This window comes from Pithys albifrons, chromosome Z, assembly GCF_047495875.1.
Source record: "Pithys albifrons albifrons isolate INPA30051 chromosome Z, PitAlb_v1, whole genome shotgun sequence".
In the NCBI taxonomy this organism is placed as follows: domain Eukaryota; kingdom Metazoa; phylum Chordata; class Aves; order Passeriformes; family Thamnophilidae; genus Pithys; species Pithys albifrons.
In genome coordinates this window covers 46,374,793-46,402,539 of record NC_092497.1, presented here as the reverse complement: position 1 = coordinate 46,402,539, position 27,747 = coordinate 46,374,793, and the positions used below count along the sequence as shown (strand labels likewise).

General features: G+C 47.3%; 1 protein-coding gene across 1 annotated transcript; it reads left to right on the top strand.

Annotated features, from left to right (window-relative positions):
- On the top strand, positions 1-27,662 carry B4GALT1 (beta-1,4-galactosyltransferase 1). Its single transcript, XM_071580387.1, has 6 exons — positions 1-339; positions 13,112-13,347; positions 20,569-20,756; positions 22,153-22,275; positions 23,585-23,689; positions 24,278-27,662. Exons 1-6 carry the CDS (start codon positions 69-71, stop codon positions 24,411-24,413), a joined length of 1,059 nt encoding a protein of 352 aa, XP_071436488.1. The 5' UTR covers positions 1-68; the 3' UTR covers positions 24,414-27,662.
- The last annotated feature ends 85 nt before the right edge of the window (positions 27,663-27,747 follow it).

Genomic DNA, 27,747 nt, shown 5'->3' with positions numbered 1-27,747 from the left:
CGCCCCGTTCCCGATCCCTGTCGGCGGCACGGCGTGGGGCGGGTGGCGCTCCCCGCCAGCGCAGCGGTATGAAGGAGCCGTCGCTGCCCGGCACCTCGCTGCAGCGGGCCTGCCGCCTTCTCGTCGCGTTCTGCGCCCTGCACCTCTCGGTCACGCTGCTCTACTACCTGGCGGGCAGCGCTCTGCGGCCGCCGGGCAGCCCCGAGCCGCCGCCGCGCCGCCCGCCGCCCGCCAACCTCTCCCTGCCGCTCTCCCGCCCGCCGCCGCCCTCCCCCCGGGCTCGGCCCCCGCCGGCCCAGCCGCCGCCGGGCCCCTGCCCCGAGCCCTCCCCGCTGCTCGGTGAGTGCCGTCCCGTCGGGGTGTCGGGGCCGGGCACGGCGGTTCCGCCGCCGCCTCCCCTCTCGCCGTCCGGGAGGCTACGGGAGAGGGAGGCGCGGGCGGCCGCCGCGGGGTCGCGGTGTCCCCGCCTGTCCCCACGGGGCCGGTGCGGTGTGACAGCGGTGCGGCCGTCCACGCGTACCGCCGGCGGAGGGGAATTGTGGGAGAATCCCCGGGGAGCCGGTGCGCGGGGCCGCCCGGTGCGGATGCTCCCGCAAGGGCGGCAGCGGCGAGCGGAGCCCCGGCGCTCTCGGGCATCGCTCCCTCCCAGCCCGGCGAGGTTTCTTTCTGGTTGTCGGCAAGGTTGGGTAATTTCCTCTGGGAACTCTACTCAAAATACTGTTCTTGCGCAATCCCACAGAAAGGCTTAGAGGGACTGTTTGCGCTGTGTGGGCTTTTCTCAGCCTTTTGTGTGAGCGGACCTGCTGGATGAGCAGCACGGGTTTAAAATGGGCTCTGAGGAACGGTCATGAATACAATTGTTATGCGTCCCAGTGGCGCTTTTCATGTATTTGGTCCTGTGATGCAGTATCCTCATACGTGGCAGCCTGGCGTATGTTTTATCTGCGCTGGGGCTGTGCTCCCCACAGGCCTTTCCCAGGACCGCTTGGGTGCTGGCATGCCGGCAGCATGTTGGGGGGGTTTGCAGCTTACTAGTTTCTCGTTTTTACTGTGTGATGCCCTGGAGTTGTTTTGATCCGCTGTCTTTGTCACAAGGCAGAGGTGAGGGCGAGGTGAATTTAGATATTTTTCGTCCCTTTAGAAGGCTCTCTTACCCAACCTTGATGCTTGTAGCTGCTACTCGTTGAACAGACACTACTATGGGTATAGCTAGAGTTGGTTACCGTGACTTGCTGGCATCCCACTTGACCTGGCCATAAGCTGTTTGGACCCTGGGGATCATCTCCCTCATCCATCAAGTGTGCCATGTTAGTATCGACGCCCTTATTGCCAGAGATCATAACGGGGGAAGAGGCTTACAAGCAGCTACCTATCGTTTTCAATTCATAAAATGGACACAAAAATCATCATTTCTTTCAGTTCTTGCTGGTCAGCTGTTCATGGATAAATGCATGTGAATTACAAATTACAGTTTTGTTATTTTAGGAGGATGGTTTTGAGGTCACTAAAAGGAACTGTGCTGTGTTTTTTTTATTGTTGATTTTGATTCATATCTTTCACTTTTCCCCCCCAGGATCATTTTAAGCTGAAAGTGGCTATGCAAGCCTGTCCTCACGGAGTGGATGTGGAAACCCTTTATGAATATGGCTTTCGTTTAAATGGTCTCCACTTAGTCTGATCCTGTCAGGAGTGAGTCATGTGCTTTGGAAATGCCTGGAGTTTCCAGAAACACTCTTAGTGATTCTAAGCGTTTTTGGAGTTAGTTGCTGAAGTATCAATTAGAATATTTTATATCGTCTTTGTAACATCTTCAGTGCAATTTGGTGAATCTGCCAAAGGCCAGGTGAGGCTACTGGAAATGGTTAGTCAGCTACAGGGCTGTGTAAAAAGTAGCTCTTTACAAGGCAGTAGGCAAGGGTTTTCTAGCTGTGGTACCTTCAGTACTTGTGGGGTGGCACAGTCATATGCGGCCTGGCACTATCACGAAGTTTGTAGCCAACATGTGGATGAGAAACTGTTCTTTTTTTTCCTGCTCTTTTCAGGTTTTGGTAGCAAAAAGCATTTGTAAAACTATTCTGTCATGCCTCACATTTTCATAGGTGAGTCTGCCCTGATCAACATCTCGTGTATCTCTTAAGGTCACTGTGAGGAATAGAGAGGTGTACACTTTGCGGATATTTCCGACACTTAATTCACCCACCCAGAATTCAAAAAAACAGTTATTTTAGTGCAAAACCTCCTTACCAATATGAATGTAAAAGGCAGTAACCATCAAGAACCTTCCTGTAATCTCTGTCTTCCCAAAGCCATGGAGTAGTGCTTTAATGAGAGCAGGTAGCTCCAACTGCCACATTTCTTCAGCGTAAACCTATATTTAATGAAACATACATCATGCTTTTTTTTTTATTTATTTCCTGGCTGCCCCTCCCCACCCCTTCGTCGTTGTTGCGAAGCTTGTGATGACGCATACAGGATATGTGTGATTGAACTGTTAGTCCTTTTGAATGGTAAAATAGCCAGCTACTTGTTTCAGAGGCCCGTAGCTTTCTTCCTAGCAGTCTTTAGAGAGAGTACTTTACAACCCCTGCTGCCTGGCTCTGCAGCAAATGCATTAGCTGAATGAGGTTTAATTTCTTAAAAGAAGCTGCCAAATTTAAAGTGTGATTTTACAGTTCACTTGCCTTTATTTATAATTTAAAAGAATAAATCAAGGCTCATGCAGTATTATAATTCAACTTTGAATTAAAAGGCCTTAACAGCTATGAAATTCTCTTAATACAAGGTAATATAAGCATTTTGGATTTGTGCTCCAGTTAAGTGCTGCATGCCAAGGAGTATATTAAAAGGGTATCAAGAAGCACAGCCTGCTTGTTGACAGTAAAATTTCAAGAATACCAAGAAATTCTGGCTTAGAAGCCCAAAACCAAGTAAATCCAGGTAATTTCCTGCAGGTGTCCATTCCCCAAATTGTTACATTCTTTAGGAACAGTATTGTGATGGTGGGGGTTTTTTTCAGTAGAAATTTCCTCTATGGAAATAGTATGTGTGTTGGCTGAAGTGCTTTCAAAACAGTCAGATGCTTTTCTTCTGTCACTTCTATGCAGTTTTTGTGTTTGGATGATGGGGTAGTTTAAGGAGGGGGTGCACAAGGGGTCAGAGTCTTTGGTTATTTTCCAAAAGAGTTGACCTTAAGGCAGCCAGAAGTCTGCAAAGCTTAATTGCATGGACAGGCTTATCTGTATTTTAGGGATGTCATTTTCAAGTCATGCCCGGTTGAGTGCATGTGTTTATGGAGGTTATTTTAGCGTACAGCTATTTCCTTAGCCATTTTTGACCCCCATTTAGATACCAGGCATGGTATGGGATGGCAAACCTAAGGGATGTGCTCTTACCCTCTTTGCTATGGGAAAAGATGACCCGAGTGTGCTAAAGATTGTGGTGAGGTATCTGTCTTAATAGCTTTTCATCGCCAGATTTAAGCTTAGAACACTGATAACCCTGAACACTAACAATTAAAGGATATTGCCAAACCAAAAATATAGGTTAATGTATGAACCAGTGAGTTTTTCAAAGCACAAACCACTGGAGATGTACTCATTTTCACTAATGTTGAAAAATGTCTGTTTGCTGAGGTAGCATAGAAACACAGAACGGTTTTGGTTGGAAGGGACCCTGAGATCAGCTCAGTTGGTTAAACCTTGGCTGTAATAATGCCAAGGTCATGGGTTCAATCCCCTGTGTGGGCCTTTGACTTAAGAGTTGGACTCAATGATCCTTGGGGGTCCCTTCCAACTCAGAATAGTCTGGGATTCTGTGACAAAGACATTTAGTTCTAACCCCCGGCCTGGGCAGGCACACCTTCATCTAGACTGGGTTGCTCAGAGACCCATCAAACCAGGCCTTGAGCAAACACTTCCAAGGATGGGGCATCCACAACTTCCCAGGTAACCAGTGCCTCACCACCCTCACAGTTAAGGATTTTTTCATAATATCTACTCTAAATGTGCCCTCCTTCACTTAAAAGCCATTGGCCCTTGTCCTATCACTATATACCCTTGTCAAAAGTCCCTCCATCTTTCTTTAGGCTCCCTTTAGGTACTGGAAGTCTTTCCTGATCTGCCTGGAGCCTTCTCCAGGCTGAGCAACCCCAGCTCTCTCAGTCTGCCCTCACAGGAGAGGTTCTCCAGCCCCCTGATCATCTTGGTGGCCCTTCTCTGGAGTCGCTTCAGCAGGTCCATGTCCTTTGTATGTTGAGGGTCCCAGAGCTGGTTGCTCTGGGGTCTCACCAGAGCAAAGCAGAGGGGCAGAATTACCTCCCTCACCCTGCTGGTCACGATGCTTTTGATGCAGCCTAGGATACAATTAGCTTTTTGGGCTGTGAGTGCACATTGCTGGCTCATGTCCAGCATTCTGGCTAACCAGCATCCCTGAATCTTTCTTGAGGATCTTCAGCATGAAAGTAAAACAGCTGTTTCTTTGAGATGCCAGAGTTCTGAATAGAAACTGATGCTTCCCATTGTTAGCAAGGGATGTTTGAAAAAACATGAATCTAGAGCAAAAAGTTCCTTTGGCCAGCTTGTGAGTGAGCAGCCATCAGTCAGTTATGGAGGGGAGGGCCTATGCCACGGACTTTTTCTTTAATGCAGTGCTTCTGATGCCTGTACAGTCAGTACACGCAGTCATTCAAAACTGTAGATGCTGAAGATAAATGATGAGGGTCTTATGATGCTTTGAGGTTTGTTCTGAGGAGATGTAAGTAGCCTGTCAAATCAGTGGTGCTACAGTGGTGCCTGTGTTACAGAAGTTTTTAGAGATTATGTGCTGCCTTGGGTGTCATTGAATTCACAGATAATCTAGTTTGAGGCCCTTGTATATATGGACATTGTGTGGGCAGAGGTAGAGGGTTTTAGCACTGGCAGAATCCTAGCAGGGCAAAATTTGGGCAAGAAGGTGAAAACCTAGGAGTTGCTTAAACTATGAGTTTTTAAGAAGTGACAGTGCTGGTGGGATTTGGTTGGTTTGGCTTGCCTGGGTTCTGGTCATCCTGTCACACTGCAGTCATGGCCTCTTGTCTCCCTGTTGGGTGTTTCTACCCCAGCCCCTCGGGGCCTCTGAATGTATGGAGTCACTTGCAATACCACGCAGTGAGGAAAACATTTGCTTTACATGCAGCATCTCCCTGTCCTCTAGTCTGAACTTGCTATTATCTGCTTTGCAGTTGTTTTTTTTCTTTTTTTTTAACCTGTTCAATATGGCCAGTCTCTCTGCTCCTTCTTGCCTCCCCCCCAGGCTGGGTGCTACCGGCATTACAACCACAAGCTGGGATTGTGCTGTGTCCCTCCACTGCCTTCTTTTGAAAAAGTAAAACAGAAACTCAGAGAAGAGCATGGAGAAGGCTGGGGGAGGGGGAGCTAACGTGTTTGTTCAAAGTTAGGCTTTCTTGGCTTCAAAAGAGGAGTTGAAAAACCGTGTTAAACTTCTCCAAAGAATATGTTTAAGATGTTTGGCAGGGAGCAGATGCGCGATCCTGGCAACACCATCTCTGAGCCGTGTGGCTGGGAGCACATCGTACCTCTGAAGCACAGTCTTGCTTGGCGGACAGGGAGCCTGTGGTGCAAATATCCCTAGCATCCTCCTGTCTGATCAAAGTGGAGGTCAAGGACTGTTAGTTAGGCTTGCAAAGTAGCTTGGAAAGGTACCATGCCACACTGGAGAGCAGTTGTTCCAGGGACACAGCATAACAGAAGGAGAAAAGGAAGGTTTTCTGTCTCCTGCATCTAGTGTTTTATAACACTCTTGTTTCTCTGCCAGTGTTCATCTGAAGCAATAGCTAGTTTCTTTGGAAATTGGGCCAAGTTTGTGTTTGGAAAGAGACAGGAACTTGCAGCTTCCAAAACTGCACTGGGATGCAGAATTCAGTTAAACTCTCAACTTTCCTTCTCTGGTGTGTAGCTCCTTAGTCTGACTTCACTCAGCAGAAACGGGATGTTGTCACTCTCCTGAAGGCCACCCCCACCCCAAAGGGCAGGGGATTGAGTTGCAAGTCCTCAGCCAGCGGGTACTCTAGGTCTGGTTGCCTTGCAAGCAAGCTGGAGGCACAAGGCTGGTGGACTTCACTGCTCCTCTCCTTTCCTCACCAGTGGACCATACTCTCCAGCCAGAATCCTGCAACCAATGCTCCCCTCCCTCTTGCACATCCTTCTCTGCAGAGCAGAAGGGGGTTTAGTTTCAGGGGTTTTGGGGACAAAGCCAGCCAGTTCACAGCAGTGCTGCAGTGGTGGAGCCAAAAATCTGGGGTTTTCCAGGATGTGGATGAAGCAGTGTCAGTGTCCAACTCTCGCCTGTTTCTCTGGGCTGGAGAAGATCTTGCTGCACAGCCTGTCCCCACTGGTACAGTGTTTTCTTTTGTGCTAACCAGTGCATAGAGTCCCTGCCTGCAAGGGGAGGTGCTTGGTGAGCCAGGTGTGGATTTGCACTGCAGGTGACAATCCACTGAGCCGTGGCCATGGCTGCTCTCTGGGGCATGGCAAACAGCCTTTCCAACTGCCTCCCAGCTGCAGCTGAGCTGAAAGAACTTGGGGTAGTCCCCAAGGCCCTGCAGATGCTTGTCTGAAAGTGGGCTGCTTTTGTCACCTTCCCAGACTCAGGTGTCTCTGGACTTGCTTGGAGGGCATGTCTCTGCAAGCCTGTCTTGCTGAATCTGGAAATGGCTCTGTAAAGGGTATATGGGATGGGAGTCCACATACCTGTGTGCTTAGGGCAGCACAAGGGGCACCAGCCATTTCCCAAGGTATGCAATGCACTGCTCCTGTCCTTGCCTCCTGTGCCTCTCAACGCCACCAGCACCCCATGCCTTTGGGGTGTGCAAGCCGTGGCAGAATTTCAGCCAGACAAACGTGCCTCTGCACCACCTGGCACTCGGTGCTCCCCCACACTATCTGGGGAGTGGGCCCCAGCCTCGGGCAGCGCTGTAATCCAGGTGCAGGTGCCACCGGTAGGATGGGATGGGGCAGAGGAGGAGGGTTTCAGAGGTTGCCTTGTGATTTGGGGCTGTCCCTGGCAAAGCCACGTACCTGGAATGCCACTCGGCCCAAGAGAGCTCCTGTCCACACATCCCGAGTCCCGCGGCACGGCGGAGGGTTTCTGGCGAGTGGCAGCTCAGCCTTTTTCTCATCCATGCCTCTGTGTTTGTAGTTTGCTGTTTGAGAGCCTGGAATTGAATTCTGCGGCGGCAGCGGGAAGGGCTAATCGCATGCAGATTGCTCGGCTCAAAGCAGACGGTTCAAAGCCGCCTCATTGACTGTGCCCTGGATTTGAGCCACTGAGGAACACTTTGCCTCTCTCCCAAAAGTACCTTTCATCGACAATACTTTTTGTTTTGTTTTGAAGACACCATGTGCTACTGTCAGACCTTACGTTAGAATAGGAGTGTTGGGAATTGGATTAAGAAATCTTTTTCACTGGCTGTAGTCTCTGAGTTCATCGCACACACCTGCTCTCGTGCAGACACAGTGTTGCTCGCACGTCATGTATCCTCATTTTTTTCAGCCTGGTTCCCTTTGGGTCCACAGTTGCAGGTGCCAGAGGCTGTGTGAGCCTTCCTGGGACAGGACGTGTGTCCATGTAGCAGGTTCAAGCCATACACTGACATAGTTGACATCTGTGGGGAGATGCAATTTTACATGTGTACATCAGCCAAATAACAAGTATCCCAGGCCGTCGAAGGGCATTTTTCTCCTCTTTCTAGAAAGACCCAAGGAGTTTTTTCCTTGAATGCTCATAGGGGAGTGCAGGCTGCAGTCAGCAAGGGACAGCAGCTGCCAGCTAGTTTGCAACCTGTTGGCCAGTGTCCTCATGCCCATTTGTATGCCAGGACAAGGGGCTGGGAGACCCAGATGGGTGAGGGACTTGGGGCCTGTCCTTTTCACTGGTCTCACCCACCATAGGGCTGAGCTGTAGTTCTGAATAGGTGCTGGTAGAGCTCTGAAGTTTAGCTGATGGGAAATTATATTAATGATTTTAAGAGGAAATTACTGCTTTGCCGAGCTGTGGGAAACAGCTACCTGGGGCTGCCATGTTGATCTGGGGACTGGAGGTTTCTCCAGCCCTGTTTCACAGCCTGGAGTGGGAGAACTTGCCCTTGGATCTTCTGCAGTGGAGCTGATACTGTTTTTTCCCAGCCAGGGCTAGCTTGGCGTGGCCAATGGGTCCTTCCTTCCCTTTTCTGTTGAACTCCTGCAAAGAGATGGTTGGTTCGTTTTTTTTCCCATCTTACGAGTTCTGCTTTTTTTTTCCAGGTTTCCTTTCATAGGAGGATTGTCTGAGTGGGGACGTGTGTGTGCACACGTGGCTCAGTGGATGGGGAACAGCGCCCGGCTCTCAGCCAAGGGCAATGGAAACGTTCTTTTCTGCTCTGTTTAGGGAGAGGCTTTTTCCGACTGATGCTACATGATTTTTGCTTTCATTCTCACTAAACTAAGTACATGAGATTGACACTTGGCCTAAAGTATGCAGGTGAATTTTGCTGGTTTTCCCAGGCAAGTTCTCAGAAGGATGATTCAATCTGCTGGATCACCTCTCCAAGCCTGTCATTGAGCACCGCTGCCCTTGTTTGTGTTTCCTTCTGCTGCAGCTGCACTGCCGTCTTGGGGGTTTCCCCAGCCCTGTCCTACCTGAGTCCTCCTGGGGCTGCACTTTGTGGCAGCAGCCCCATGTCATATCACCTTCTCTGACCATTTTGGATGGTGTGTGGTACCATCCTGTTTACAGCCCTCATAGGGATGCAAGTACAGTTCTGGCCCTGCAGGCCATGGCTGCCTGAGTTTTCCTAACACTTCTAGTATTGAGAAAATACTCCCTATAGCCTCTCTAGACCACTCCCTGTGGTTTAGGACAGCTGAAGCAATCTCTATATTTACTATAGCATTAGGCTAAACAGATTCTGGTCTTCTTGTGTGAGGATTCTCTCATTTGAGTAAGCAGGATGAGCACTGGGGAGGCTGTGTGCTGGCAGCCTCAGATGGCAAGAGGTTTAGGTGTTATGGCAGGCATGGCTGTCAAGAATTGGGGACAAGAAAATTATCAGCGCTTAGGGCCAGGCTTCTGAGGCTTGAGGGCTGTACTGCCTCTGGCTTTTTGCAAGCCTCACTTTTTGCTTTGTGTGAGAAGCTGCTTCCTGTTTGTGAGCAGCATGACGGCCCGTGGCATTTGTGCCTGTGCAGTGCTTTTCCTGTGCACCTTCCCTGTGAGTAGAAAACTCTTCTGAGTGTCAGAGGTGAGGGGCAGAAGTGGGATGGCTCTTTTTTAGTACGCGTGTCTCTCTCTTACCCTGCTACTGCCAGCTAAAGCCTCCTTTTACAATCTCTGAAATGTTTGGATGTGATATGGTGCTTTTGTGTCTTTTGTAAGCTTTCAGCAGTTCTTATTTATGTTTTCATAGTTTTCTTTTGCTAAAAGTACACAGTGGAGGCTCTTGAAGCTGCTCTGTTGGAGCTTTGTGATGCTGAACATGGAAGGTGTATGTGTACGGATGGCAGGCTGTATTAATGACCAGAGCTCCAAGTCCTCACAGCTCTGTTGTGCCTGTTTTTAGAAAGGACTTGATATTCAGTGACTCGTATGTCAGGCAGTCACCTTGGAAAAAAAATTGGAAAAGATTCTGATGGAGTGAATCAGGCTGGAAAGTTTACCTGGTAAACATAGACAGAAGTACAGTTCTAACTGGAGGGACAGCCCTCACAGTAGACTTTGCATGGTTTCTTGGCATCATCACAGATCATGTCCTGAGTCAGCATCCTTGAAAGACAACAGCCCTACAGCTGCTTGCTATCTAGGTAGTCAAATTTCAATGAAAACGATTTAAAATTAGCAGCTGAAACTGTGACACTGTTCACAGTTGGAAACCTTTATTTGTGGATTTGGCTTTAGCTTTGTCCTGCTTGGGGAGTGAATGGAAAGTGTCAATTTGCAGTGGGTGGTATGTTGCTGCTGCTTTCTGTCAGCCACATGGCTTTATGAAGTCTAGTTTGTTTTAGTCATTCTGTGTTTCAAAATGGCCTATTTAGCTTCTTTTCTGTTTTTGTATTTAGTGACTGTATTAACCAAGTGATTTGCATCCAGCCTCCCTCAGAGGCGGCTGCCTTGCTGCACGTGGTTGGCACTGATGCCTGGGGACTTCTCACTGACCTGCATGTTGGCTACATCCCTTAGGGCAGTATTTGCAAGAAGGTGTGCTGCTTTTAAAACTGATTTATTAAGCAGGAGGTCAGAGCAGTACACACAGTGCCCTTCAAGACTATGAAACTGTTAAATCTCTGTCTTCTGTGGCTGTTTTTTATGATGAATATGTTTTCTTCTCCCATCTTCTCCTTGCCAATGTCTCAGTCTCATGAAGGCAAAGAGCAAGTGCTGGCAGGGTGAGTGGTCTGCATTTAGCCTTGGGGGCTGCTGGATGCCAGCCTGCAAAATGGGGTATTTGCAGTGTCCAAACACTAGTGGCTGTCCTTGATCAGCTGGAGCTTACAAGTCACCAGCAGGAGTTTTCCTCTAGAAGTTCACCTAAATGGCAATCTTTCATTTCCTTCCCCCTTACACTGAGTGAGTGAGTTAGTGCAAGACATTAAAAGAACCTTTGTTCATTAAGCCAGAAAGCATCCTTCACGCTGGTGGGGCTCACAGCTGTTTCTCAGGAGCAGCAACTAGGAACAGAGTGCAGTACTGGGAGAGCAGAGAGTGCAGCCTGTCCTGGCAGGAAGGGTCTTGCTTGGTGGGACAGCAGCCACCCACCGCCCAGGAGTGTGCCAGGCTGGCAGGGTTCCATGAGGGCATGCATCACTTCTACCCAACTGCTTCCTGCAGCATCCCACCAGGTTGGCCCCACTGCTGGCAGCTGGGCGCGAGCAAGGCAGAAAAGCAGTATTTTGGACACAGATGCCAACGTAATCCCCTTTGCTGGGCGTGACTGGTTAGGTGAACCATGCCCAGTTCAATATCCTTTGCTGTTTTAAATGCACAAAAATGTAGCATCCTAACTCTGAGTGCCAGTCTCCTAATGGAGGTGATGCTGCTGGACAGAAGGATGGGAGTGGGTTGAGGCAAGAGGCAGTTCTGGAGAAATGCTTGCCTCAATAGTGCAGAAACAGTACCCAGATTCTGAGGAAACAATGCACTGAATGTCCCTCCTGTCCTCACTGGCCTCGTTGATATGTTGTCTGCCCCTGCCTGCCCCACAGGCACTAGGATGGCTGTGCCTGGCCTCTGATCCTGTCACCACTGAGCCCCAGTCCTGGTCATGCAATTGCATGTTCCTTCCTGTCCCAGTTCCTCCAATTCTTGCCTCTTCCTCCTGCTACAGAGTGCCCTCTGAGCTCTCCCTGCAAGCCACGTTTAGACTGGAGAGGCTTCAGCCCTCGCCCTGCATCTGCAGGGCAGGAATCCACAGGACCGAGCTTCTGCTGTGGGGCATAGCATGTGCAGAACTGGGCAGGCGAGTCAGGGGTGCAGCTGGGAACCACCAGAGTGCTGAGAGCGTGGGCAGACTGATTCCAGTGCCTGGAGTCTGAGAAATCACTTCCTTCTCCTCATGTGAGAGGGAAGCACATCCATTTAACCAGTGCAAAATGCAGAGGTCAGGAGATCCTTTTGCATCCTGTCCATGATGCCACTTCCTGCTGCTGTGTGGGCAGTGAATCAGGCAGCAAAGTTTTCCTGCTGCTTCCAGGGGTATACTGAGTACCTCTGCCTGCTTGGCCAGTCTCCTCCTTGCCTTCTCCAGCCTGAGTGAGCACAGATTTGTGGAGCAGCACAACGGAATTAAAAGCAGCTTCTTCTCAACAACCAGGGAATAAGCCATGAATGTGTAGCCTTATTTCTGCTTCTTTTAGTAGTCATGTGTTACAGGATGCACAAGGTTGGTTGTGACAGCCCTTGCCTTCCTGAGCTCTGAAAATCACTCGTGCCCCTTCTCAAGGGGCTCCCCAAGTGCACTGTACCCTCTGCTGGTGTGTGCATGTGTGTCCTGCCCTTGGGTGGGCTGGGGGTCTCTGTAGCAAGTGCAAACAGGAGGCAGTAGCTCTGACACATGTGCCTATGTGTCTGTGCACACCCAAATGGAGGTATGGTGGAGGGTACAGCAGCTGAATCCTTAAGGAGTGATCCACTGCCTAGTATTTATGGTGGAGACTTTCTGCCTTATGCACAGGGGCCTCAGCATCCCCAGCTGCTGCAGAGGTTTTAGCCAGAGACAAGTGTGTGTGCAAAGCCCATGTATTAGCTGGCTGCTCCTGGGAGCAGGATGTGGCACCAAGAGAGGCTCTTCCTTCTGTGGGAGCTGCCACACTTGTTAGGCTTTTGCTTCATCAGGGCTGAAGCAGCTGGAAACAAATACAGAAGGACTAGCCTGGATGTTTAGAGAGGATATCTTTCTGAGAGAGTTCTCTCTGTGGTGTCACAGGGGCTTCTCAGTTCTACCCACTGCTTTTGGCACAGATTGTCTTGGCAATTTCAAAACCTGCCACCGTTGCAACCATCTGCAGGAATTGCCAACCTGCATGCAAATCTGGAAATGCTTTTTTTCCCAGCATTTCTAATACAGGACTGTTAATAAATAAGGGGCATGTCTATAGAACACTGAAAATATCTCTAAGAAAGAAAACTAGAAAAGGGGATTTTATTCACTTTGTATGTGGCTAGCTGTAAGTAATTATGTCAGTAGGAGAGCAGGACTCTTTTTGAAGTTCTTAGCTCTTGGGCTGTGTGACATGTGTGAGAGTGCAGAGGGCAACACTTCAGACTGGTTTTGTGGTGCATGTGCCAGTAGGAGGACAGCTGCTGGTTTGCCATGCAGATTGTATGATTTTCAAGATTCAGCTGAATGCCAGTGACTGGTTAGGTTCTGATACCAAGAGGTCACAGTGTTTGTTCTGAATGATGGTGAGTTTACTTTGGGTATGGATGGTTGAAGTTTCAACACCTCCATGCACTGCTGGGATTGTGTTGGGATCAAAAGATGTTTCTTAAAAACCAAACCAAAACCCAAATGTGTGTAAAGAACGTACACTCAGAGAAGTAGATTGTGTATGTTAACTTGCATTGTGCTATGCCTTTCTTCCAGTTGGTGCACTACGTGTGGAGTTTTCACAACCTGTAAACCTCGAAGAAGTGGCAAGAATAAACCCAGAGATCAAAGCAGGAGGTCGTTTTGCTCCAAAGGACTGCATAGCACTTCAGAAAGTAGCAATAATTATACCATTCAGGAATCGAGAGGAGCACCTGAAGTACTGGCTCTATTACTTGCACCCAATTCTCCAAAGGCAGCAACTAGATTATGGAGTATATGTTATCAACCAGGTAAGAAAGATGCTAAAGAGACAAGCCATTATATAGCTGTTCTAACACTGCCTGTGCCCCTTAAAACAGAGGAATGATTGCTTTACTTTGAACAGCAGTAGGCTGGCCAGCAGTAGGCTGGCCAGCAGGGATAAGGTTGCTTTTAAAATGAAAAATTTTGCTTCAATAATTTTAATGAAAAAGTTGAGATCCCCTCTTAATGCTCAGGCACAATTCAGTCTAAAAAGCTTCTGCTAAAGAAACCACTTGGTGAGTAGGAAGAAAATTTGTAATAGCACAATCCAATTTAATACTTCTTTCCAAATGTTCCTTTTTCCCTGCTGCTGTGGGAATTGCATGCAGAGATCTTTAAGGTGACACAGTAGCATTAAGGTCTAACCTGGTATTGGATGTGCCATAAAGTTACAGGATTTCACTTACTTTCTCAAGCACCTTCTGTTCATGTTAGTGTACAGAGTGTCAGTGTGGAGAAAGCAGTGGGGCAGGTAAGTGATTGTCTTGAGGTAAATAGAACAGAAAAGAAAAAAGCAGTCATGGGGAGGTTGTTGGGTTTTATGGTTTGAGATTTTTCTTGCTATTTGGTGGCCTTAGACCTGTCTTTAAAAAAAAAAGGCAAAAAAAAGTATGTTTCACTCAAGACAAGCTGTCTTAGTTTATACCATGTTTAAATAAGTGGGTGTTGTTTGCACTTTGAAACATTTAAAATGTGCAGGCATTTGTATGGCCTTCAGTGTGAAAGGGCAGGTGCAGTTCTGAGACACTCTCTTGGATATTTATTTATATCCTGTTTTCTCATTTCAGTAAAAACTGAGATGAAATAACATGCTTCTTTAAATGTTAACTTCTTAAACCTGTGCTCGGACCAGCTGATGTGTTTGGGCATATCAAACACCATGAATATTTAAAATGGTCACCCAAGCAATTAATTTCCTCACAGACTTGAAACAAGGGGAGATCTATTCCTAGAGAGAAAAGCAATACTCCGCAACTACCATTTCTCTTATTTTGCTTATTTCCAGAATGCCGGAAATCTGGTCAAGGGTGATTTGTGAGGAATTAGCAGTAGTTCTCAGGCATAGCAGCCAAGATGCTCTGGTGTCTGTGTCTGACTGTGCTTGTGGGCTGGCAGCCACATTGCTGAGGACACAAAGCATTTCCACAGCATGTGGATTGGCACACAGTGCCCTATAATTAAGCCCTGTAAGGAAACCCTTCCTCTGTAATGCAAAGAGCAGCTGGTGCTACTGCAGTCCAGCAATGCGGGTCCAGCCCCAGCCTGTCATCCTTCAGGCTGCATTTCCGTGCGCGTGCAGCATTTGCCTGTGGAAGTTACTGGTGCCACAAAGTTGGTTGAGCCATGGACCCTGTTGGTCCCTGGGGTATAGGTGGGTGAAGGTGACAGGGTGGCATGCCTGCCTTTTTCCTGAGCGTGGCTTAGAAGTGCGGGAGTGATGTGGCCTCTGGCAGTGGTCCTGCAGCGGGGTCTGCTGCTTTCCCAGCTCCCTGGCCAGCTCTGTGGAGGGGCAGGGAAGGCTGCCCACCCATGGTGTAGGCACATAATTTGTGGACAAGCAGGTGTCTCCATTGCAAAGAGCTGGCAGTGCAGCTGGGGCTGGTATTTCACCATTGGTGGTGTTCAAGGGTAAGAGAAGTGGTGCTGGTGCCTGTAAAGCCAGTGGGCAGTGTCTGAAGCTCGGCTGGAGTTCCTGCTGCTGCTGCGATGGTGCATGCTGGCTTGCATTGCCCTGTGTTGGTGGCTACTCCTCTTCTCTGGTCCTGTTCTCCAGCACTAGGGCTGTGTGTTTCAAAGCTAACCCTCAGTAAAGTTTTTGAAACATGTTTTTTTCAGATGCCTCCCTTATGCACAGTTTGAGCAGGAGTGAAATGCAGTGTACAGGGTATATAAACCCTGGACACATCCAGCAGATGTGTCCAGCAAGTAAGACTACTTGATTTGTAAAATAAACCTCCTCCTTCTGCATGCCTCTAATAAGCTGTGTCTGGAAGAGGTGGAGTGGTCAGTGGTAGTAAACTCGTTGGATGCATCTGTCAAGGGTGAGTGGGAATACTGAATTGAGAGAGTTGCAGAAAATGCATTAATTCTGCCAGAAGTACAGTAGGAAAATGGTCTTATTTCTCTGTCTTGACAATTGCTTTTCTCTTTTTCTTGTCTGTCCTTCCCTTTGCATTTGCCTTCCTTTTTTTTTATTTTATTTTTCCTTCTAGTGGGGAAATATTACCTTTACTTGTTAATCCTGTCTATATCAAAGCAATCACTGAAGCAAGGAGAATTACTGTGTGATCTGGTTCTTACACGCTGCCTACATGCTCTTCTGTGCTCTGCATCTCATAGAAAGAAAGAGGAGCGCTGAGCCCTGCTACTGCTGCACTGGTAATGTCAAACTTCTTCCTTTCAGTGCAATGTGTTTCTGTCACGAGTCCATTGTGTCTCCACCATTCTGTTCTTGCGTGCCTGATTGCCTCAGAGTAGGACTTGGCTGAAGTCAGGGGGATGAGATTTGTAAAATGTCTGGCAGGTAACAGGAACCAGTGGAAAAATGTTATGCTTTACCGTGCACACTCCATCCCCAGGAAAACCCAAACCCAGTGAGTGGAGTAGCAGTTGTAGGGGTTTTCAGATAAATCTGAGTTGAGGATACGTGGCTGGACACGCTTTGTGTAGCGCCTGTCCGATGCTGTGCAAGCTTGACCTGAGCAAATGAGAAATGAATGGTGAATTTGTAATGTGTCCTTCAGCCCCGTGCATTCCAGCCATTGCCTGTGTGCTCTCCAGCACCTTCAGCTGTTGCCACATGGACACTCAGGTCTAGAAATGTTTTCTCACTGAATTTCAGCTTATGCAAATGGCCATGTATCCAGATTAAAGTTTGGAAGAAGGGAGATTGAGAAAATTCCCTGAAAACTGGGCAGGTGCTCAACCATTTTCCACTGGCCCCTATCACTACCTGCAATGTCTCAGTAGCAGTTTTCCAGAGAGATGTGTGTGTGAGTTTGGAGTGGCTGGGGCATTGCTCTTACTCATGTTCTTTTGCAGGGGGTATCAGAAACCCCCAGGTATGTGGGCAAAGGAGGGAATTGTGCTCAGCTCCTTTGTACCCCTGCATTCGTGAGGGAGGCAAGTTTCCACTGTGGCTGCTCTCTCCTGCTGCCCAGAGTAATGGTGCTGAGGCCTCAAAATACCCTTTGACAGAGAAACACCAGAATGTCTCGTAATGGCCCTGGAAATCAGTTTCTACCTGCTCAAGTTACTGGAGTGAGGACTTTCACATGGATATTGTGTGTGTGATTCAGGCTGTCTTCATATATCCCTGACTTAGCTAGCAAGCTGCCAATAGAGGTGATGGCTCTCTTAGCTGGCCCGAAATATGTATCCTCACCTTTACCTCCCTAGGACCTGATGAGTGTGTAAGATCCAGGTGAAAGATGCAGCCACAGATCCTCTGTGCTATCTGCAGAAGGAATCACAGATCTGCCTCCTGCGTGGAAGTGGGAGGCAGGACAAAGTCAGGACAGATGGCTTCTTGCTGGTTTGCAACACCTTTAGCTTGAGTAATGGTTCCAAAAATGTCAATTTTTTTTTCTGTCAGGCACTAAAAAAATAGTACCATCATTTGGTAGGTCTAAGGAAACCAGATTCAGCAAAGGTAAGGAATGGGAAATAAGAAAACCTGTATGTTCTTTTGCTCAGGCTGATCACTCATCTCCAGGTGCAAGAAGGAGTCAGCATCAGACCTTACAGGACTGAGGTAGCCATTTGTTCCGCTTCAGCCAGTCTCTCGTGTATCAGGGAATGGGGATGGACTTGGATGTACTGGGAGTAAGATACAGAATAAATTCAGAAGACAGAAACAGGTGCTGGGCACCACCAGCACTGAACTCAGACATGGGTTAAGTTTCAGGACAAGAGAATATTGGGGTAAAAATTGTCAGGGAAAAGAAAATGGCAAAAATGTGCTTGGGTTACATTTTTTCTAACTGAAAACCTAGGAAGGCATGGAGGCTACATATAGAACTTGACTGCACTGTCAAAGCAGCAGTCCCCTGTGCGCTGACTCACTCTTCAGGATAATGCTCCTCTGTCCAAGCAAGTCCAAAGTAATCCATTTCTTTGTGGCAAAAAATGGCTTCCATGGGATGAGGCGCTGCCAAGTAGAGGTGAGGGCTGGAAGTTTCTTCAGTTCTACTACATCTGCTTTCTCGAGGGTCACTTTTTCAGGGTGCCATGTGCTGACCTGGAAGGGACAGCAGCACAGAAAGTTTTCCCAACTCCAGTTTGTTGTGGGTTTTTTTCCCAAAATACTGGGGATCAAAAATGGAAAGTCAAAGAAACCTGCACCATGCTTCTGAGTTTTGAGAGCTTTGACTTCAGGTACTGCACAGCATGCCAGTGCTTCCACATTGCCTTAGGTAATAAAACAGCTTTCTACAAAAAGCCAAACCTTTTTTCTTCTGATACATGCTGCAAAAGCCCACGTACCTCCTTGGACAAAAAACCTGCCTCCTGCCCTCAAAGCATTGGACATAAGAGTCTTGCAGAGTTTGCGCATGAGCTATCTGCTTGATACAAAGTTACGGAAAATGTCTTCGAGAAGTGTTTTGGTTTGGTTTGGTTGGGGTTTTTTTTGTTTTTGTTTTTTTTTTTTTTTTATGTCAGTTGTTACTCTGTTCCCCCAAATCTTTTGGATCCCAGATTGCAAGCGTTGTGGCCATTTGCGGGGAGAGTGGCAATGCCCACACAAAATGTTTGCCCTGCGTCTGGTCTCCTCTGTGTGCAGGGCCCCAGTGTGGGCACTGCTGGGGTCCTGTAGGTGAGGTGGCAGGAGGGATCCTGCATGCTCTTGGTGTGGTCACTGCGCTATGCTTTGAGGTTTGTGGGGGAGAAGTTTGAAAACGCAGGTCCTTGTAGCATGTTAATCCCCATGTGTCACCCAGAGAAGTTAGAGGCTACCTGAAGGCATGAGTTAATTACAGCTGAGCCACCGCTGGTAACAAAATCAGTGTGAACTGCCCTTTGCTTTGAATTTCATTAGAAAAAGAGCAGCTAAAGGGTGTGAAATGAGGACACTCCTAGACTGGATCCAGCAGCTGCTTTGAGGTTTGAGCACATTGCACTTTGCACCAGCACCGGGAAGAGTGCCCCCTGGGACTAATGGAGCCAGGTTTGGGTTTGGCACTGTAGGAGCTGATGACCACTGGGCAGCTGGGGCCGGACAGTCTCTTTGCTGGGGAAGGAAAACCCTACGATCTCACAGCCTCACCTGCTTCCTCTCCCCAGTCTCTGTTCCACTTGCCTTCATTTTCTGTAGTTGAGTTTTCATAGCTGTTGCTTTATGCATGATGGTAATCATCCTCCCACCACCTTATTTACTATGTGAGCCCTTTTTGTTTCTGGTAAGGATGCTGAGAATTTGCTCAGATCCTCCTCCATGAAAGCACCCTCCTCCCTGTGAAGTCATTTATGCCTGAGGCAGGTGATGAATGCTTTTGAAAACTTTGGTTTGACACTTGCATGTTAAAACCTTAATTTGAAAGATACTTGGGGCTGTTTCAGGAACTTGGCTCTCCAGCTGCACATCTATTAACCAGTTTGGATTAAACAGTTCCCAAACTTAGTGTTTATTAACCAGGGAAAACTGTTTGGGAGGATGTGATGTCTTAAACTGCTGCTTCTTGGTCACAGTATTTTATCCATCCTTGATTTGCATCCCATGTCGAGTGTGGGTAGTGCAGGGAACAGCTTGAACAGTGTGGGGGAGTCCTTTGGCTCAACACTGCTCATAAAGTGTGAAGGAGCAAAGGTAGAAAGGACTTGACAATCTTGTTTTGCAGGCTGGCAAAAAAATTCAGCCTCCTTCACTGATGTCCTGTGAGTTTCCTTCTGCCTTCTCTGTTCCCCAGTACAGGGTTTGGGTTTGAAACCGCTGCTGCAAACTGGGGTCTTGGACTCAAAATCCTTACTCTCAAACCACCAGTATTCTTGGGTATGATCTTGTTGTATTTCAAAAGTACTGAAGCAACTAGTGAGCCCATGTCTGTGCTCAAAGCCTTGTGTGCTTTTGAAATGTTTCTGCTTAAATAAGGCCAGATGTGGTTCTCCTAGAATGTCACATTGCTTGAGGAGGAAAGCACAGACTTTCCTGCCCTGTTCTCTGCAGGTCCCTTCTTTAGCTACCCCTGCCATGGGGTAGATGCGTCCTGCTGCAGTGTTAGTTCTTTTCAGGTCTTTGCCATCATGGTGGCAGCCTTCCTGATTCTGTTTTCCTGTCAAGGCCCCCAGGACAAATGGATAGTAACGGAGGAGCACCAAAGAAGGGGATGTGCCACTGCAGCAGTGGCATCATCCAGCACATGAGCCATAGCCCTTGCAGGAAGCAACTTGCACTGACCTGCCACCCGGGCACTTAGGCTGTGTCACAGCCATATGCTGAAACAGCTTTTGAGGGCCCAGGGACCATCTACTCCTGTGTGTGCATATCTGCCCAGGGCTTGCCAGCAGATCAGGAGCAAGCAGCAGAACATCAGACCTGAACTCCTGCTGCCATCTTGCACTTTGCAAGTCAGACCTGGCATTTGCTCACACATGTTGCTTGGCAGAGGCCGTGCCGTGGTCCCACAGCCGTGTTGTGGCAGAGCTTAGGAAGAGGATGCTGAAATCCTGGCCACAGAAAGGTTTTGGTCCATTGTCCTTTGTTCCGGCTGTAAGATAAAGCACCACCAAGGTTTCTCTCTGTGGCAAGAGGTCCTTCTTCCAGAGGAGCTCATGTCTCTTTGCTTCTCTTCTGCTCCAGGAAGCCCCAGCTACTTGCTCTTAATTACAAAACTCAATCCTGAAATGCCTGTGTGTGTGGAGTGGGACATGGGGACCACTCAGTATCAAACCTGCCCTTGTAGAGGTGCCCACCAAAAGGTGGAAGCTGAACCAGATCCAGCCCTTCCTCAGACATTGTGTCTGCCCCTGTGGTTTACAGCTGTCCCAAATGTCACCATCCTGCAGGAAGCAGTGTTGGCTGGGGGGAGGTCAGGCCGTAAACATCCCATGGGTGCTGCAAGACCAGTGCTCAGGCTCAAGCTCCAAGCTCCATCCATCACAGGCCTGTCAACCCAGTGCAGCAACTCCAGCATCTGGTTACAGGTAAGAAACTGATGATGTCAACTGTCAAATTTAAGTCACTTAAATGTTTTTCTTTGTTTTTAAATTAGGATGGAGAAGAAGAATTTAATCGTGCAAAACTGCTGAATATAGGATTCGCAGAGGCTTTGAAAGAGTATGACTATGATTGCTTTGTGTTTAGTGATGTAGACCTCATTCCAATGGATGACAGGAACACCTACAAATGTTATAGCCAGCCACGGCACCTCTCTGTATCCATGGATAAATTTGGATTTCGGTGAGACATCTTTTGGAGTGGTATCTTTTTCCTAGTACCGCTGTTAGTCTAGCAGCCAGGAGCAGTCTTACCCATTCCCACCTATCCGTAGAAGCATGGGAATACACCTCTCACACAAGCCTGTCTGGGCATGCATGTCCCTGCAGGGAGTGGGTGGCTGGAGGGGAGGATGGTGGAGAAATGCAGCTGACCATTTTATTAAAATTGGCAGCTTCTTGAAAAGGAAATGTACAATGAGGGAAAACTAAGCACCCTTCATTTTGCAGATGCCCACATATCCCTTCTTGTGTTTCAGGCTGGAAGCTGGAAGACAGCTAGTGTTTCAACTCAGTCTGAAACGTGAGACACTTATACATACTGAGAATTATGTGCAGACTTAAGAAGACTGCATCAGACATTATTTTAAGAGCAAAATGAAATTTTTTTAGCTGTTTATTTTTGTACCACTGAGAGACCTACCTTGGTATCTGAGAGCAGCACAAAATATCTTTCAACATATAGTTGTGTTCAGCAAGGCATTTTGAACTGAAATGTGTCTTGCTTTTCTGTTTTTTTTCCCTATCTCAAATCCCAAGGGGGAGTTTTAAACCTCATCTTTAAAGTGGAAACTGGTTGTGGTGTGGCCGGTAGTGCTAAAGCTGTGGCAGTGGTCATGCTGGTAGAATCCCTGCACATCTCCACTCCAGAACCAAGCCCTGCTTAAAGCAGGACTGCCACCAGCACTGCAACAACTGCTGTTTTGCCTTGCAGCTATTTGAAGTTTAAAGCAGAAATGTGTCCTCCAGGGGATTCTTCTGCTTGTTGAAGCAGAGACAAGTCTGCACTAGGTTCTGGTGATCACTGTGTGGACCCACTCCTTGTGATGTGGAGTCTGAATTTCATCTGTCCTTAATCTCCTGGTGAATTGTCCCTTGTTTTGAGTGGGAGTTGGTTTGCTCTGTGTACGTAAGGTCACACTGCCAGCTCAGTTTTGGGCTGCAAGCTTCCTTTTGTGGCATTGAGGAGTGTGGTGGCAAATGGTATGGCTGCAGGAAGAGAAAGCTCTGTGGCACATCCAGTGTCTGCTTGAGCTCTTGCCATTTCTGCAGCATGCGTGTCACCTTTGGTGAGGTGATGTGCATCTCACCAGCCTTTGAAGGGCAGTGTACTGCTTAGTGAAAGGCTGCAGCCACTGCTAGTTGCAAGATACTTCCCAGATGTATTTGGGACTGAGCCCACCAGTTCCCTCTACATCAGCCTACCACATGCTACTTCCTGTTGCAGGAAGGTGCCTTGCAGTGGGTGGTGGCTCTATATGGGCTGGGGTGAAGGGCAGCAGCAAACACTTTTCAAATAAGCAGGCTGCCCCTTGAGTAGCACCTCTCCTCCTCTGATCTACTCTTCTCTCTGCTTCCAGGTTGCCTTACAATCAGTATTTTGGAGGTGTGTCTGCCTTGAGCAAAGAGCAGTTCACAAAGATCAATGGATTCCCAAACAATTACTGGGGCTGGGGTGGCGAAGATGATGACATTTATAACAGGTAAATAAATTTTCCTCCTTGGCACTCTGGGGGGTGTCCAGAATGGGGATGAGCACAGACCTGCTGCTCTTGCCCAGGTATGGGGGCCATGGGGTGTCTCCAGTCAGGAGATGAAGGTGGTGTGTGGGCAACCTGCTGGATCAGCAAAAATGTGTTCCTCCTGAGTGCTAGCATTCATCATGTAGCCTCACAAACATCCACAGCAGTGCATGGGTTGAAGCAATGTGCTTCTGGGTCTCCCAGCACTACATCAAGTAAGGGGATTTAGGACATGCAACAGGAGGGTGTGTGAGGCCTTTAACCAGTGCAGCCCTAGACTTGCCTGGGTCTGCAGCCTTGTAGCAGATCCCTTTGTTCCCAGGAGAGCTTCATTTGTCAGGCTGTAAGCAGCTCTAAATAATGCTGTGAACATTGCTTCCTGCCTCAAAGGAAGCTGAGCAAGGCTGAGAACTGCGGGAGAGGAGGAAGTGTGTTTGCACAGGGCAAGTGGGACCACCCCTGCTTGAGGACCAGGGCAAAGGACAGGTGTGGGATTGTGCTACCTTACAGCTTCACATTCCCAGGGCAATCGAGAGAAATGATCACTGGGAGCTTGTATTTGGAAGCTCTTTTCATGTTTCTCAGTGACAAAACCACTCTGTGTGGTCTTTTTTCTGGGTTTTCTGAGCTCTTCTGGACTTCAGGAAGGGTCTTCCTGAAAAAGCTTGTACCTTCCTGAGGTTCAGCATTTCTCTTTGATGAACCAAGAAAGGGACAACCTTCTAGAACATTCAGAGCAAGGAGTTAGTCCTCTCTTTTTAGGGCACTCGGGTTTTGAGTAGCAGAAGATGGCTGCCCCTCACTCGGTAGGTCCCAGCTGGGACTATTGTGTCTGTTTGTGTCCTTTATGCTGCTTCACCACTATTCACTTCGGTTTCTCCCAGCACTGCAGCTTTCACATCCTGATAAAGGAATGCTTTTCTGGCTCCTATCCAGATGGGTTAGAAACTAGATGTCTGCCACTCAGATTCAAGTCTACAGCCTGGAGCAAGGTTAATGTGGGTGCTGGGTGTTGGTTGCAGGAGATGGAGGTGTAGGTGAAGGTTGGTGAACTAGTTTGGTGTTGGCAGGGGGACATCTCTTCTCCCCTCACTAATGTGCTTGTGTGGAAAAGGACTGGCTTTCCCCCCTTTCAATGTTGGCAAGCCTGGAAGTGCGCTAGCAACATCCTCAAAAAGAAAAAAAAAGTAGGCAAAACCAATGGCATTTGTGGAGGATGTGGCAGAACATCTTACATCTACAGAGTGTTTAATGTACTTTCTTTTTACAGGCTGGTGTTTAAAGGCATGGGGATATCCCGTCCAGATGCCTTCATTGGGAAGTGCAGAATGATTCGGCATTCCCGGGACAGGAAGAATGAACCCAACCCCGAGAGGTGTGTCTCACCCACAGCAAGGCTGAGGGGTGTCTCCTGCCCTTGCTGCTCTGACTGCTTGGCTTTTTCTTTGCCGTGCAAAAAGCTCGACTGCAGAAAGGCTGCAGCCATCTCCTCCCTGACTGAGCTCTCAGTGCTCTACGCTGCCCCCTTCTCCTTACCAGGTCCAGGTTATTACCTGTCTTATAAGAGCTTTTTCCCCAACGTTGCACTGACATAAAGGCCTCTCCCTTCTTTTTTTTTATCATTTCTTAAACGCAGCAAGTTAGGCTCTGAGCAATTGTTTCCAGCTTGTCTTTAGGGTATAAACCTGTACTCCAGTGCAAAGCTGGAAAAGGACCTGTGTGATTTAAAAGCTTAGCTGCTTTTTCCTAGCTGAAATTTGACCCCATAGGGATGCCTTGGCCCACTGCTCAGGCTGGTCAAATCTGGGAGTTTATGGGGCTGATACTCAGGTTGTTCTTGAAACACCGGAGATGCCGGAAATGCCGCCTGAGAGACATGCAAAGTTCAGATTGTTTAAACATTTTTTCCTTTCTTTGTTGTTTCCGCCTTCCCCTTGGCTTTTTTTTTTGCCCCCTCCTGCAGGTTTGACCGAATTGCTCACACAAGGGAGACAATGAACTCTGATGGCTTGAACACACTATCCTACAAGGTATTAAGAACTGACAAGTACCCTCTGTATACAAAGATCACAGTGGATATTGGCTCGCCAAATAGCTAACATCTGACACACAACAGAGACTTGCCTATATTGCCTAGGACATCTGGCTTCGCTGATGCATCATATCTGCTGGTTTTATAACAATTGCAATGAACCAAAAAAAAGGCTTCTTTTGGCATGCCAAAGTGTTTCCAAATTCGTTGAACAAGTGCTTTTTAAAATTTTTTTTTAATTCCAAACTTGACTTTACTCAACTTTCTAGCTGTCCATTGTTTTGTAAGTCCAGAAGTTGTATATAACAGTTGTAAATATTTACTTTGCCATAAAATTTTGAATCTGATCTATTTGCTGCAGTACTCCCCATGTTGTGTTAGTTGCTGGACCCGAATTTTAATGATTATGACTGATGTATCAACAATTGCTGCCCATATTCTGTATTTTACAGGAGGTGCATGCAAGCATTCTTTTAAATTCATTCTTGGTTTTACTTTATGAAGGACTGTAAAGTGCTGCTAAAATTGTACAAGTTTACACTTTGCATTAGATTTTTGTTTTTAACGGAGACACTATCACGCATTTTTTTCTCATAGTGACCAAAACAAACATCTTCTCTATGGGCAGAGCAGGTGTTGAACAATCAAGTCTGGATTCAATGAATGTTATTATTTCTTTTAGTTTCAAAGAAGGCTTTGGGTGAGTTGAGTCAGTTTGCCAGAATTTGTCAGTGAGCTCTCTGCATAGGTTGGGAGCCACACAAGTGGCATCTGCAAAAACCACTGGCTTCAGATAATGTTACTTCTGGATATGATAGAAACTACTTGTTTCAGCACAACACCACTTGGTGTTTTTTGGGAGGGGGTAGGAAAGGGGTAGAAAGGGGGGGATGCATTTGTGGTGTTGGTTTTTTCCCTGAAATAAAGATTAATTTAATTGCATGATTAAATTATGGCCGTAAAATTCTCTCACACTTGTTAATAGTGGTAGGAAGTTACCACGCTATTTAAACATCGTCTGAAGCTTCCTAAAACCAAAATTTTCTCTTCCAAGGTTGTGCATAAAACTTGAAATCTTATACTATTTTGTTGTTGTAACAGTTTAGTAACTTTTAAAAGTAATTTGTGTGTCATAAGCAGTATATTTAATACCAGATTAAACTAGGGTGCAGCATAATAGGATATGATTCAAGGCTTCCTCTATCTTTAGACTAGTAGGCTTTTTATGTGCGTCATTACATATAATCCATGTATCGTATTTGCTCTGCATATTTGTCCATGAAATCTCCTGCAGTGCTGAAATATTCACAGCAGGGGTGACATCCAGTTGATTTTTCTTTGCCTTAAGCCTGTTTGCAATGCGTGTCCTGTATCTGAAACTCCCTTCTGATTGTCTCAGGCTTTGAGGTGCATGCATCTTTTGCAGTACTGTTTTCTGTCAGGGCACCAGCTGTACAGACCCTGCTTTTCCTTCCTATGACCATATGAAAGCCCAAAGTGCTGACACACATGGAGCTGGTTTAAGTGATTTAAAGCTCTTTGCCATAACTGAGAACTGAATTCCTTCAGGTGAGTACTTTGCCACCAGCTCTGACCACAGCAATTTGCACTTCCTTGGCCTGTGCTGAAGGCTGTTAAAATCAGGGACACTTGTATTGGGGATCATCTTCGGCACTGCCTTTCATTTTTCCATGGGTTTTTATTTGGTTTGGTTTTGGGGTTTTTTTGTTTGTTTTGTTGGTTTGATTTTGGTTTGATTTGTTTGGTTTTTTGTTGCATTTTTTGAGACCTGAAGGTTTTACTGAACCCTTGCACTGCAGGGGTGGGATCCTGCAGGGGCTGGGGGAGAGTGCATTTATTCTTAGGCCAGCAGTGGCTCAAAGGATGCATAGAGACTTTAATTACTAGCTGCCTTTTCAGTCTCACTTGGAGGAAGTCTTCACCCCCTTTGCTTCAAAGCTTTTTCTGGCTAGACTTGCTGTTCCAGTCACGCTGGGAGCTGAGCGAAGATGGGCTTGCATGGAGCAGGAGCAAAGTGCAAGGAAGGAGGCTTGTGGTTAAGAGCTTCTCTGTTGTGTTTATCATTGCATTAAAATAAAATACTCCTTTTTGGCAGGTCAGGCTCCAGCTCTTGCAGATACAAGGGAGTACAAGAAAATGTGTTTTCCAGAAGACAGGTCAAATGTCTACCCATAAAATAGTGTAGTCTACACCAGTAATGGAGACACAGGAGAGCACTATTTTTTATTTTTTCAAAGGTGCCTTAGAAGCAGGGCCCCAGTTCTACAGGTTGTAGATCAGCACCAAAACTTGTCAAGACACAAAAATGCCAAGCCTTGGCTGAGAGCACCTCAATTTTGTGCTGAGCCTTTTGTAAGTTGAAGAGTTGGGACCTTCAGCTGTGGTGGTGTCTGTCTGCTACCAGCCTATGCAAAGGGGCTACATGTTGTAATGGAGTGGAGAAGGAGCTGCCTATCGTAATGGAGGGCTTGGTTTTGGCCTGAGGCCCTGGCAGCGTTCCTTGCAGTGGGATTCTTTGAAGATCAGACAAAAGTTAGTGTAACAACTTGTGATTTGGCTCTATGCCAGAATCTTTCACTATCATGGAGGTGGTCTGAGCACTTTTTTCTGGATGTTGCGATCAAAGGTTTTGACAACATGTCCCTTGAAAGAGACAAGAAATGGAAACTGGAAAACCAGGAAATCAAAAAACCATTCTCAGCAGAGAGATACTTAGCAGTGCAAGAAAATGCTGTGTAGTTTCTCTTCTACTGCTAAAGCCACAAGCCATATAAGAACCAAAGCCACCTTCTGTTGCTCATTTTGCCGTTTGGTGCTGACCCATGATTTCCAGATCTCATTGTGTAAACTGTATCAGTCAAACCATTAAATGCTCTTGACTCTACTGGCCATGAAATTTCTCTCCCTGGGATTTTCCTGGGCCTTGTCTTAAAAATACTTAGGTTGTACACAAGTCAGTTCTGGCCATGTCCTATGGTAGGTGGTGTTTTTTCCTTTCCTGTACTGGTAAAAGCACTCATAGCCATACTGAGTATAACTAATGGTTGAAACCCAAAAAAAAACAGCTGTAAAGGAGATCCTAATGCTTGGTTTCTTTGGGATGACTGTCAGCTTGTTGGCATGAGGTAGGGTCCTGATATGCAGCTTTCCCCAAGATGTTACTATGTACTGGACTGACTATGGGTTTCCTGTAGATGGTTTTGCTTTTACATTTTTATCATTTATGTAAAAGGGCTATGTAATGCATGTTCATACTTTACTTTTGATGTCAAATAAAGTATTTTCAGTTATGATATCTGGCAGCATTGCTCTGGATTACCCCTCTGACTGGGTGGGTTTCTGGCTGACGGGGTGGACTGGGCCATGCCTCAGCCCCCTTG